General features: G+C 36.1%; 2 protein-coding genes across 2 annotated transcripts; both read left to right on the forward strand.

The window, feature by feature from the left end:
- Nucleotides 1-67: 67 nt before the first annotated feature.
- On the forward strand, nt 68-2,581 carry LOC107038358 (40S ribosomal protein S2). Its single transcript, XM_015257405.1, has 3 exons — nt 68-163; nt 929-1,280; nt 2,052-2,581. Exons 2-3 carry the CDS (start codon nt 930-932, stop codon nt 2,547-2,549), a joined length of 849 nt encoding a protein of 282 aa, XP_015112891.1. The 5' UTR covers nt 68-163; nt 929; the 3' UTR covers nt 2,550-2,581.
- A 706-nt stretch (nt 2,582-3,287) lies between these two features.
- LOC107038312 (heat shock protein 75 kDa, mitochondrial) lies at nt 3,288-7,594 on the forward strand. The gene is made up of 12 exons (XM_015257339.1): nt 3,288-3,402; nt 3,503-3,613; nt 3,672-3,754; nt 4,284-4,511; nt 4,582-4,748; nt 4,831-4,940; nt 5,587-6,007; nt 6,220-6,367; nt 6,501-6,628; nt 6,748-6,935; nt 7,018-7,316; nt 7,385-7,594. The coding sequence occupies exons 1-12, from the start codon at nt 3,288-3,290 to the stop codon at nt 7,484-7,486; spliced, it is 2,100 nt and encodes a 699-aa protein (XP_015112825.1). The 3' UTR covers nt 7,487-7,594.
- The last annotated feature ends 5,241 nt before the right edge of the window (nt 7,595-12,835 follow it).

Raw genomic sequence — 12,835 nt, forward strand, 5'->3', positions numbered from 1 at the left:
CATAATTTAACTGTCATTTTGCTGAGATGGTGTTGGAAACACTCAACTTGAATCCCGGAAGTGGTTGTGTGCTCTCCAGCGGAAAGGCCAGGGGCGCCTCCTGACGATTTTCCGGTGATTCGTTCATTCTTTCGTGACCCCACTCACCAGGAAGAAGGATAACGTGAGTATTTATATTTATTTCTGAGTTTTCCCAGATTTTCACTCGCAATCGTCAAAAATGATGCTAATTGCTGTTAATTATGATTATCGTGGCTTAAATTAAGGAAGATTTAGTCTAGGAAATTCCCATGTGGAAATGTCAAGCCATGTGCATATGTATACTGGAAGTGGGGTTAGAAAATCCTTGACATTTTGTCTCATTTACGAAAATTCAGAACAATATTTACTATTAAAATGTTTACAGTGCTTCATATGACACAACACTTGCTATTCGTTTTTTTAAAATTTCTTTGGGTTTTAAGAATGACATTTCACATTATTTATTTCAATTTTTTTTTTTTCAATTAATTTTTAAGTAAATTTTTCAGCATTTTCTCTGAAGTTTCAAATGATAATGATAATGTCAAGTTGATAATGCAATTTTGGTTTTTAATTTTTTCTTAGTTATAAAAATTATATTTCATATTATTTATTTCATTTTTTCATCGAGTCAATGTAAGAACTCAATGTAATATTTATAAATCACTATTAATTACTCAATATTTTTATGTAAGCCTTTCAAAATTTTCCCCAAAATATTAATTTACATTAATAATATCAAATCAACAATATGATCTTGAAATTTTCATAGTTCAACCCGACATTTTTCATTGTTCCATCTTCATCTCTAATGAAATTTATTGATAAAGTTCATTCAATTTTTCATTTTCATTTTTGTCCACATAAATGAAGAGTGCACATAAATAAATAAATTATTGATGAACAGAATGGCGGACGCTGCTCCAGCCACTCGCGGTGGTTTTCGTGGTGGGTTTGGTAACCGTGGAGGTGCAGGTGATCGTGGAGGTCGCGGTGGCCGTGGGGGACGCGGTCGTGGCCGAGGGCGAGGCCGTGGACGTGGGAAGGAGGACCAGAAGGAGTGGATACCAGTGACAAAGCTGGGGCGTCTCGTCAGGGATGGGAAGATCCGCTCCCTTGAGGATATTTATCTGTTCTCCCTCCCCATCAAGGAGTACGAGATCATTGATCAGTTTATCGGTCCCTCCCTCAAGGATGAGGTTCTCAAGATCATGCCTGTCCAGAAGCAAACTCGTGCTGGTCAGCGTACTCGTTTCAAGGTGATTTGAATGGAGAATACTCATTGATAAAATATTATTCAGTGATTTAGTGCAGCTTATTTCATGAATAATTTCGATACGAGGCTTCAGATGATAATTTTTATCCGCAAGTGAATAAACGATCATCTCTAGTCAATTACATCGACTGAAAAATGCTTTCGAGTCGTAAATAAGTGAGCAGAGCTTGTTTGATTTGATTGACTGCAGTTTTTAAAAAATTCTGTTGCATTTTTGGGGACAAAAAATCATCGAGGAGTTGGAAACATAATTTGAATGTAAATTTGTAGATATTCTGGAGTTGATTTGGAATTAAATTGGACTGGAAATTCCACATTTTTGACCAACAGGACGATGAGAATTGTCAAATTTAGTTGAATTCTCAATTAATTGGAAATTCAAGAATATCTTTACCTCAATTTTTTAGATTTCTAGTCACTTTTATGGAATAATTGAATTGAAATTTACAGTTTACCACATTTTCCAATGACAAAATTCCTTCAAACTTCAATGGAAGTATGATGTCATAAAATTTTCAAAAACCGCCCCAGAAATTGCAGTAAAAAAAATTTTCAAATGTGATTGATTGATTTTTCAATGAATCTGTAGATACTTCCACAGCTCATAATTAGTTTCCATACTCAACAAATTGATAAAAATCTTGATGAATTGATCAGTTGAAATAATTAACCAGAGCTCAAGAAATTTTGAATGAAAAAAAAAAATGAAAATGTCGTTTAAAACGCATTAATTTATGTTTTATCCTTCCCCCAGGCATTCGTAGCTATCGGCGACAGCAACGGCCACATTGGTCTCGGTGTCAAGTGCTCGAAGGAAGTGGCCACTGCAATTCGTGGTGCCATAATCCTCGCGAAGCTCTCAGTCGTCCCAGTGCGTCGTGGATACTGGGGTAACAAGATTGGTAAACCCCACACTGTCCCCTGCAAGGTGACTGGCAAGTGTGGATCTGTCCAGGTGCGACTGATCCCAGCGCCCAGAGGTACTGGCATTGTCTCAGCTCCAGTCCCCAAGAAGCTCCTGCAGATGGCCGGTATCGAGGACTGCTACACCTCAGCACGAGGCTCCACCTGCACACTTGGGAATTTCGCGAAGGCCACCTATGCTGGCATCGCCAAGACCTACGCTTATCTCACTCCAGATCTGTGGAAGGACATGCCACTCTCTGAAGCTCCTTATCAGGAACATGCTGACTGGCTGTCCAAAAACCACAGACCGGTTGCTGCTGGACAGCGCGCCACCGAGACTGCCTAATGAGTTTCAATAAATTAACACATGAGAAATAATTTTTGGGTGTTATTATTTCCATGAAAACTCCTGTCACTGTTCCTAGTCATTTAAAAAATAGTAGAAAGCCTCAGCCATTAACGGTTATTAATGCTAGTATTATGAATTAAAGATTGACTAATTAATCAATTATAATTACAACTAATTAATGATTAATTATAATTGATTATAATTACAATTAATCAATGATAATCAATAATCAATGATTAATCAATGATAATCATTAATTCGATTTTACAATGATAATGATTAATCATTAATTAATGATAATCAGTGATTAATTATAATTGATTAATTAATTAATTAGAAGTAGTGGTAATTTATTGCATCCTTGAATACATAAATTCATAAGTGCAGGGGTTCCGCGTTACAAAACAGAGATTCAATAGTAAAATTCAACTATAAGAGAGTTGAATGAAACAGGAGAATTTTTATTTAATCAATTATCAAATTGGGTGAATGAGGATTACTTTTTAATCGTTATATTATAAAGAGAAGGTTCAATTATTAGAAATTAAATTTATTGGACGACGCTAGGTTCATACTCTTACCTTTCTGTTAAAGTGACAACATAAAATTCCAATGAAAGGAATTTATTCTTTTCTATTCTTCATGCATTTTCCCTAGAACGTGTTAAAAATGGAATGTGTCCATCTGAGATTGTTCAAACCCCCCACCCCCTTAAAGTTCAGTTTCATAAGAAAAATGGCAGCCGCCTGTAGACTCCGGCATGCGATAAAATGTGGAAAATTGTTTTCCAAGTCCATAAATTACAGTCAGAGGCTTGGAATTCTGGAAAATCGACTGCTCCGCTCTCCAGGTACCCGAGTCTCATATTTTCTCTCACTGTCAATGCATAGAAACAATGATCTCAGAGAATTCAAAGGCATGATTGAGGTTAACCATTTGTATACTCGTAGGATCGTCGTTATCGCTGAGAAATGCGAGATTTCTGTCCTCCCAAGCAGCTCCTGAGAGTGCCCCAGACGTGGAATACCATAATATTGTCAAAAACACTGAAAAACCAACAGGTACTCACACTTGCGAGTCATTAATTCAGCGCGAATTTCACGTTTTTTAAATTTCTAGGTGAAAGTGCTCAGCATGAGTTCCAGTCAGAGACTCGAATGCTTCTGGAGATCGTTGCAAAGTCGTTGTATTCTGATAAAGAGGTGAAAAGTTGAAATTTTATTATTTTTTTAAATTTTATTTAATCATCCTGAATTAATTAATACTGAGTTGTTATTAATGAATCTTTAAATTAATCTTGAGTTTACTTATAGTTAAATTGAAAAGATTTTATTCCATCTTGAGGTACAGAATCCTGTAAAGGGCAAGCCGTTGTTTATCATTATTAATCTTCACTCATAACTTGGACTGATTAGTATTAAACAATTAAGATCTTCATGGCTAAAATTAATTGAAAACATTTTCGTTTTCATGTAGTTAATTATTCTCATTTTCATCATTTGCATCAAATTTTCAATAATTACGTTTGTCTCTTTTGTTCATCGATCTGTTTAATTATTCCTCCAATTATTAGTCTATCCGACCAATTATAAAACATTATTCGTTATCTTACAGTTTTAAAACGTAATTAATTTACCACAGAGTTCTTTATTAATGGATCTTCATGGAATAATAAGTTGACAAAAAATAGAAACAGAAATTGCCAGCATATGACTGTGATTTTACATTCAGGTATTTGTTCGCGAGTTGATATCCAACGCCAGTGATGCCCTCGAGAAATTACGATACCTCAGACTGAGTGAGAATTTGTCCCCTGAAGAAGGTGGAGATAGAGAGTTGGAGATCCATATTGTGACTGATAAACAGAATCGCACGCTGACGATTCAAGACACAGGAGTTGGAATGATTCAAGAGGAGTTGGTGTCCAACCTGGGGACTATTGCGCGATCTGGCTCGAAGGTAGAAGTCCCTTGGAGAATAATGAGTGACCGTTTCTGTTCGTTATTCAATTATTCTGATTTTACACTAGGCATTCCTGGAGCAATTGAAGGAAAAACAGGCAGCAGGGGACTCTGCCAGTATCATTGGGCAATTCGGGGTGGGATTTTACAGTGCATTCATGGTTGCTGACAAGGTTGAAGTGTTCACGAAGTCTTATGAAAAGGAGGCGGAGGGATTGCACTGGTCTTCTGCTGGGTGAATATCGAGTTCGGGCCGTTTATTCGTTTATAAGTGGTTCAGTGCTTTCAGGTTCATTATGGATTTGTTTGATTCGCAGAGCGGGTACTTACGAGATCTCTCGAGCAGACGGGGTTCAGCCGGGGACTAAAATCGTGATGCACCTGAAGGCTGACTCTAGAGAATTCAGTGATGAGGAAACTATTAACCGTAAGAATATGGCTTTGTAAGAGGGATGGGCATCCATCGTTAGGTTACTAATATTAAGAGCAGTTGCACGTTAAAATAATTCAGGTTCACTAATCGTTATTGAAATTTGAAAAATAGTAAAATAATTCGTAATCTGAATTTTTAGTTGACTATGCATTAAATAATTAACAATATGGAATTATTAATTGACTATTGAGAAAATAATTCATTTATTTTGCTAATTCAAATGGTTCAATTATTGATTAATGAAGTTCATATTATATTTACAATCAATAAATTAAATTAATATTTAATTATTGATTCATAAACTAATTCGGAATTTGAATATTTAATCGATGACTAATTTAATAATTAAAAAATTGTTGAGTAATAACTAATTGACCCATTTAAGATTTAACTTTACTTACAATTTATGATTACGCCGATGTCTGCTTTTCAATTTTTATACCGACCGGACGTGCAACTACAATTTTAACTGCAGATCGTCCTGTATTACAGACTACTTAAATTTAATTTTGAGTAATGGGCAAAATTAAATTTACGTGCATTCTATGCACTCAAAAATAATTAGTTATTTTTCAAATGCAAATGCAGTTATCGTCCACTCCCATATTAATCCATTACTTGACTCACCGTTCCTCCCCAGGGATCATCAAAAAGTACAGTAACTTTGTGGGCAGTCCAATCTACGTGAATGGCAAACGTGTGAATGTAATCCAACCAATTTGGATGCTCGATCCGAAGGAAGTAACGGCCGAGCAGCACGCCGAGTTTTATCGCTTCATTTCAAACTCGTACGACGCACCCAGATTCATCCTCCATTACACTGCTGACGTGCCCCTCAGCATCCGAGCTCTCTTGTATTTCCCAGATGACAAGCCAGGACTGTTTGAACTGAGCAGAGACACGTCAGTGGGGATATCTCTCTACAGCAGGAAAGTGTTGATAAAAAGCAAGGCTGACAATCTGTTGCCAAAGTGGCTGCGCTTCGTTAAAGGTGTCGTTGATTCTGAGGACATTCCCCTGAATTTGAGTCGTGAATTGTTGCAGAATAGTGCTCTCATCAGGTAAAATGCCTGTGTTATTGATCAGGCTTGATTAGGGTTAAATACACTTCGTATGAGAATAATTGGTTCTAAAGCTTTCTCCAAAAATGATTGTTATTTATTTTTCCAACTATGTCTAGTGTCTTTATAGACCTTCATTAGAGTCTAATTAGTTCTTTCATTAATTCCCAACAATTCGAGAAAAATTATTAAAACGTTATCTTTCGTTTCAGTAAATTAAGGGCTGTTTTAACAGCCCGAATATTGAAATATCTTAATGAGAGATCGTCGAAACAACCTGAGGACTACAATGAGTTTTACAAAGACTATGGATTATTCTTGAAGGAGGGAATTGTCACGAGTCAGGATCAAAACGAAAAGGTGAATCTCATCAATACAAAAAATCTGTATCGTTCTGTTAAACGTTGAAGAATCCTCTGTGATTTTATGGGAACATTTTGTTCATTTTTACGAATATGTGGAGTCATGTTATTTCGTACAAACATCATTTCAGGAGGCAATTGGCAAACTTCTCAGATTCGAGTCGTCAGCGAAGCCGGCTGGAGAGCTGGTTAGCTTGCCCAAGTACTGCGAGGGACTCTCCCAGGACCAGAAACACATTTATTATCTGTCAGCCCCAAGGTACGACCGCAGGCTCAAATATGAATCAATTTAGATTGTTCATTCAATCGTCAATTAAAAAAATCAAATGCTGTTAGTGAAAGTCATGAACATTAATTCATATATAAATCTCATTACAGTCGGGCATTAGCAGAGCAATCCCCTTACTACGAATCCTTTAAAAAACGAAATTATGAGGTCCTCTTCTGCTACGAACCATACGACGAACTAGTTCTGATGCAATTGGCTCGTTTTGGCTCTCGTTCGCTCACCTCTGTGGAAAAAGAAATGAGAGATGATGTGGAGTCGACGAAGGAAAGCACAATTGGTAGCATTTCTCTCTTCATTTAAAAAAATCGGCGATTTAATTAGCAGTTTAATTTAATTGCCAATTGTTCAATCACTTTCAGATGCGATAAACAAGCAGGAAGTCGATAAAGTTCTCGGTTATATGAAGAGTGTCCTCTCGAAGAAGGCCGCCGAAGTCAGAACGACAAATCGTCTGGAATCTCATCCGTGTGTCATCACAGTCCAGGACATGGCGAGTGCCAGACACTTTATCAGAACCCAGAGTCATCAGCTCAACGAAGAGATGAGGTACAATCTGTTGCAGCCACGTCTGGAGATCAACCCCAATCACCCAATCATCAAGAAACTCACGACTCTGATTAACTCCGATCCAAAATTGGCTGAACTGTTGACACAGCAGGTAATTTTGGGCTTTATATTTTTTTCGACATTTGAATGTTCGTTCAACTTGGATATTTTTCCATCTAGCTCTTCACAGCGGCTATGGTCGGAGCTGGACTCGTCGAAGACCCAAGAATACTGTTGACATCGATGAACGAATTACTGACGAAGGCACTGGAGAAACACTGATGACTCATCTCCATTTGGGGCGAACATTGCATTGGAAATGTCAAGGAGATTATGCTCTGTATATAAGTGTATTAAATAAAGATCGAATCTGATTGTGAATGATGAGAATTCATTGCTTTGGTTGATTTTAAATGAGGGAGTTATTAATTAACAGGTTTTTTTCCATTTCATTCTTGTGACTAGTCGCATGCCACACGTGGATGAAATCATACTGATCCCCCAGTATCCCAATAGCGAAAGAGATCTCATGATATCCAAGCTAATTAAACTCAAATACCAAAGACCACCATGAGTGCGTTCCTGGCGTCAACGAACCTGGAACCTCTCAACATAATCCAGGAATTCATAAAAAACATGTAAAATTAGAATCTAATGTAATAATTAATAATAATTCCAAGGACTATTATAGTATAGTTTTCGTTTGAATATTTGGTAAAGCGGCACGTTATTTTGACACTCTGACGCCTATTTTTTTGGCGCACACGAAGTTATTCTAAAAAACCAACTCTACATGCATATGGGCCATTCTACAAAATACTTTGGGAAAAAACAGTCTCAAAATTTCATACACTATTTTTTCTAATGCCTCAAGTCATTACAAGATTTCGCCTCGAAATTCTTCGATCTAATTTGACATGTTCGAAAATATATAAAAAAATCAAAACAGCTTTCCGTACAAAATCGTTGTGCTTCCTGACGCATGACAATTTCTACTCATATACGATTTATACAATTATAGCGGAGTGTTTTGACGAAGAATATTTCATGATATTATTCAGTTCAAACTTTGCTAGATGATAAAAGATGGTATGATGTAATGTTTTGATGTTATGATATCAATATGATCAAATATTTGAATTTCATGGCCACGTGGAATCCATCAAAACAGGATTCTTACGACTAGAATGTTTAAACGCGCGATGTACGCGCTAATATTAATCAAAATTGATGTATCGAGTGCATCACCAGCTCCATCAAAATAGTTGAACGTTCAAGAATTTTTGATTTTGGAAGCACAATAAGTCGACAAGTTCCTGTAAGATTTTACTTCTTCGGGAAAAATTACGTGACAATTTCGTACTTTGTTCGGTGATGAACCTGAGAGTTCACTGAACGTATCAAATTTGTTCTCTTCCTATAAAAATTGCCGGCAAACGCTTCCCCACTGCGGATTTCGTGAATTGTTCCGTAATTTTTACTGGATATCACGCACGAAAAAATTTAATAGAAAAACCTATCGAATTGGTTGGAAAATTCTGTTGAATTTCTATTCAACTTTCTATTAGTTTTTGGCTGATTCTATTGACATGTTCAATAGAAAACGTTCAATAGAAAAAGTCAACTGAATTCGATTTTTCTATATAACTTATTCTTTTCATATATTTTCTACAGAATTTGCTCGACTTGAATTTTTTAATTTTTTTTCATTCTATTTTTCTTTTCTTCTCATCAAGAAAATCAAACGAAAAAACTTAGAAAATTTGAACCGAAAAAATTCTATAGAAAATATCTCAATAGAATAAGTTATATAGAAAAATTAAATTCTATTGACTTTTTCTACCGAATATTTTCCATTGAACATTTCAATAGAATCGGCCAAAAACTAATAGAACAGTTCACTCGAAATTCAATAGAATTTTCTAACGAATTCGATAGGTTTTTCTGTTAAATTTTTTCCTCCGTGATTTCTCTCCGTGTAACGCAGTTGATCAAATCTGGGGCACAGCCGGATTGTTTAGACTACATAAATTGAATTTTTAGGTATGCTAGGTCGCAAAAGACTAAGATTTTTCTGAGGCCATTGTGATGTACCACTAATCCCCCCAGCGAACCAAGCTGTAATTGCCGAATACATTTTTCCACCTACATTGCGTTCCGGCGCAACTCTGACTTTCTCTTTGATATTTCTCTCCTGTACCTTTTTTCAACCTTTATGCCTCTCTTTCCCTCGGAATTACACCGGCCATTACTTAAGCCGTTAATTTGTCGGTGATGATGTGGCCAGGGTTAAAAAAGGGAGAAGGAAAAAACGTGTAATATAAAAAGTACAAGATCCTTTGTGCCCTCGTATTCCAGACTACCGACGATAAATTGTAACGCGGACTAAAACATTCTTGATTTCACGGGCAATTAACTCGTCGTGTCAGTGCTACAGAGGGTGCGAGAAACAACTGATGCTCAAACGAGCTTCAGTCCAGAATTATTATTACTGTATATTTTATTCTTCTCGTTTTTTTTGTTATGTTTCGTATTTCCACGCCGCTGGTCATCTGATGTACATTCTGCGAAGTAAAAGTGTCGTCAACTGTCGTTTCAGTTCACTTTACCCGGTAACTCGAAGTGAAACCTTTTCGAGGTACTGCCAGAGCTTAATAAAGAAAATAAAGGACGACGACAGAAAGTGCAACAAAGGGTACAATCTTTTTGGCCTGACCACAGGGGACAGGTGTAATTTTTTTCAGGCTCAAGGTGAACCAGTGGCCACCTGTTTCTTCAAGGGAGTCCTTTATTTCGGAGGGGGTTATTGAGTTGGTGATGTTTTTTCGGGGTTGTGGCGTAATAACATGGGAATTCAATCAGTTGATGCTCAATCGGGGATTTTTATGGAGTCAACGGGCGATGGCGATCATTATGAAGATGTATGATATGATAATTCTTAATTTCAAATTGTGGTTTTAAAATTTTTAATTAATATTTTTGAGAAAGAAATCGTTAGCACCGTTAAACATCATCTCTATCATTTAGATCTCATTTCATCCCGATAGATCATGAGATTTTTTTCAATTTTTTTATTCTTTAAACTTTAGAGGCTGAAAAAAAGAGAGTCTAATTTTTTTAGGAACATTCATTGAATCATTGAAGATTGCTATTTTATTGATGAGCAATCTATTACCCGTCTTAACAATCATTCTTTTTCTAGTGTAAAAATTTCCATATTTAGAATTTTACCAAAAATGATAGACAAAATTTAATGTGGATATTAGTTAACGTGAACTTTAGCTAAACAGCGATATCTAAACATTCCCAAGTATTTTGAAAGATCGTAAATTTCCTCAGAAATTGAATGCAATTGAATTTAGAACACCTGCTCCTCTAGTTTTTGAGAAATCTTCAAAAAACTAAAATTTATGATACATTATTTGAGATAAAAATTAATGTGGATTTAACTAAACAGCAACTTTTGAGCATTTTCAAGTACTTTCAAGGATCATAAATTTCCTCAAGAATTGAAAGCAATTGAATTTAGAACACCAGTTCCTCTACTTTTTGAGAAATCATCAAAAAACGAAACAATTCGTAATAAATTAATTGAGCTAAAACTTAATGTGGATTTTAGCTAAATTGCAGCTTTTGAGCATTTTCAAGTATCTTGAAAGATCATAAATTTCCTCAGTAATTTAATGCAATTGGATTTAAATCGCCAGCTGCTCTATTTTTTTTTTAATTCTAAAAAAATGAAAATTTATGATAAATTATTTGAGCTAAAAACTAATGTGGATTTTGGCTAAACAACTTTTGAGCATTTTCAAACACCTTGAAAGATCATAAATTTCCTCAGGAATTTAATGCAGTTGAATTTAGAACACCAGCTCCTCTACTTTTCGAGAAATCCTCAAAAAACTAAACTTTGTAATAAATTATTTGAGCTAAAACTGAATGTGAATTTTATCCCAAAATTAATGAGATTAACAATTTGTCTTTCATTCCTCCCAGACAATGCAATTATCCATCGGTTACCTCTCCTGCGACCGAAAATCCGCTATCACTGGACCAGAATAATACTATGGGAAAACTATCGAAGGGGATGAGTGAGTTAACTCAATTCCAGAGGCAAAGTGAGTATCCTTTGACTTCAACATTCGACATTTGGCCTTGCACGAAGTATCCCTGAAACGAAGTTGAATTGCACCGTTACGTGAATCCTGGCTAACACACTGGTGGTGTATCAGTTTCGCTCGTTTGGTTGGCACATCGCTCTAACGGTTCAATGGGTATCGATAAGGCGAAACTCCAGTGATGCTTCATCCACAGTTATACAATTCTGCTCGTGCACATGATGAATGGAAGCGAGACGGAGAATGTCTCCTGGGACAGAGAGGAAAAGACTTTCACCGGTATCAAAGCAACGACATGTATATTCATTTAATTAAGTTTGCATTGTGCACATGCACGTACCTCGGAGATTATTATCGCATTTGAGAGCGAGATATGATGAAGACACACACGCTGCACTCGCGCCAAGCCCTCACTGCTGCTGCATTTAAATATTCCATGGTATCGGGTTTTGGATCGGAAATAAATGAACATACTGGGGCTGAGAATCTGCCACTAACGAGAGACACTGATAGGCGTTGGTAGATGCATGGGTGGTAGACATAGTTTCAAAGAGGAATATTCCCGTGCACGAAAAAATTCATAGGAAACCGGAATTCCTCCGCAATATTCACCAGTATAAATAATCTAATATCCCCTTATAATGAAAAAAAATCTGCACTGTTAAAAAAAATTGGCTGGAGTTTTCCGGAAATAGATGTTGAATTCGATTTAAATCTGAACATTCAAGTAAAGTTCACATTTTTAGTGACGGGAGAACGGAAATGCCACAATTTACGTGAATTTTCAAGTGAAACTGAATATTCACTGCCAGATTTTCTTTGATTTTCAGCGAATTCATTTAATATTCTTGGAATTTCAGGAATGTCCGAAGGAATTCCCTGAAAATTCAGGGCAATCTGGAATTCGAGGAGAGGTTTCGTTAAATTTCCTAATTTTTCATTGATTTTCGCGCAATGATTTAACTGAAATTTACAGATCCCACGGATTTTTCCATGAAATGATGAATTTTCAATGACAAAATTCAAAGAATTCTCAAAAATGAGATGAAAAACATATGCAATTTGTGAATATTTTGTGTTCAATTCAAAAGATAATGACCAGTATTTGTAAAATACATTCATCACTTTCAGAATTTTATCAGTCTAATTATTCAATTTACCTCCAATAAAAAAGTATCAACTCCTTATAATTGAGTCATATCACCCCATTAATATTCATTTCTACTTTAATCTCGTGATTACCCACCGCTGACAATAATCATCTATCCAAAAAATCCCATCACCTCCATATTTATCTCTCCAAACGAGTGCCATTAATAATTCCCCTCCAAAAAATCACTGTTACATTTAATTACCTCACCCATTAAACCGCCGATATAATCCCACCGCAATATTCACGGGTGCTAATAAGCTAATATCCCATTATGAGGGAATTAATCCCCAAAAAATCAATCACTCTCTCAAAGCCCTGAAAGTGTCACGCAGCCACAATTTCCGAGCGATGAATGTGTTT

This window comes from Diachasma alloeum, unplaced genomic scaffold (assembly GCF_001412515.2).
Source record: "Diachasma alloeum isolate Michigan unplaced genomic scaffold, Dall2.0 Dall_scaffold_00280, whole genome shotgun sequence".
NCBI classification, from domain to species: domain Eukaryota; kingdom Metazoa; phylum Arthropoda; class Insecta; order Hymenoptera; family Braconidae; genus Diachasma; species Diachasma alloeum.

What these genes read in the sequence shown, in the direction of transcription:
- LOC107038358 (XM_015257405.1), top strand. Translation starts at nt 930, where the DNA reads ATGGCGGACGCTGCTCCAGCCACTCGCGGTGGTTTTCGTGGTGGGTTT. An exon ending in GTCAGCGTACTCGTTTCAAG is followed by an intron (nt 1,281 to 2,051) that starts GTGATTTGAATG and finishes TCCTTCCCCCAG; the next exon opens with GCATTCGTAGCTATCGGCGA.
- LOC107038312 (XM_015257339.1), top strand. Translation starts at nt 3,288, where the DNA reads ATGGCAGCCGCCTGTAGACTCCGGCATGCGATAAAATGTGGAAAATTG. An exon ending in AAACACTGAAAAACCAACAG is followed by an intron (nt 3,614 to 3,671) that starts GTACTCACACTT and finishes TTAAATTTCTAG; the next exon opens with GTGAAAGTGCTCAGCATGAG. An exon ending in TTGCGCGATCTGGCTCGAAG is followed by an intron (nt 4,512 to 4,581) that starts GTAGAAGTCCCT and finishes ATTTTACACTAG; the next exon opens with GCATTCCTGGAGCAATTGAA.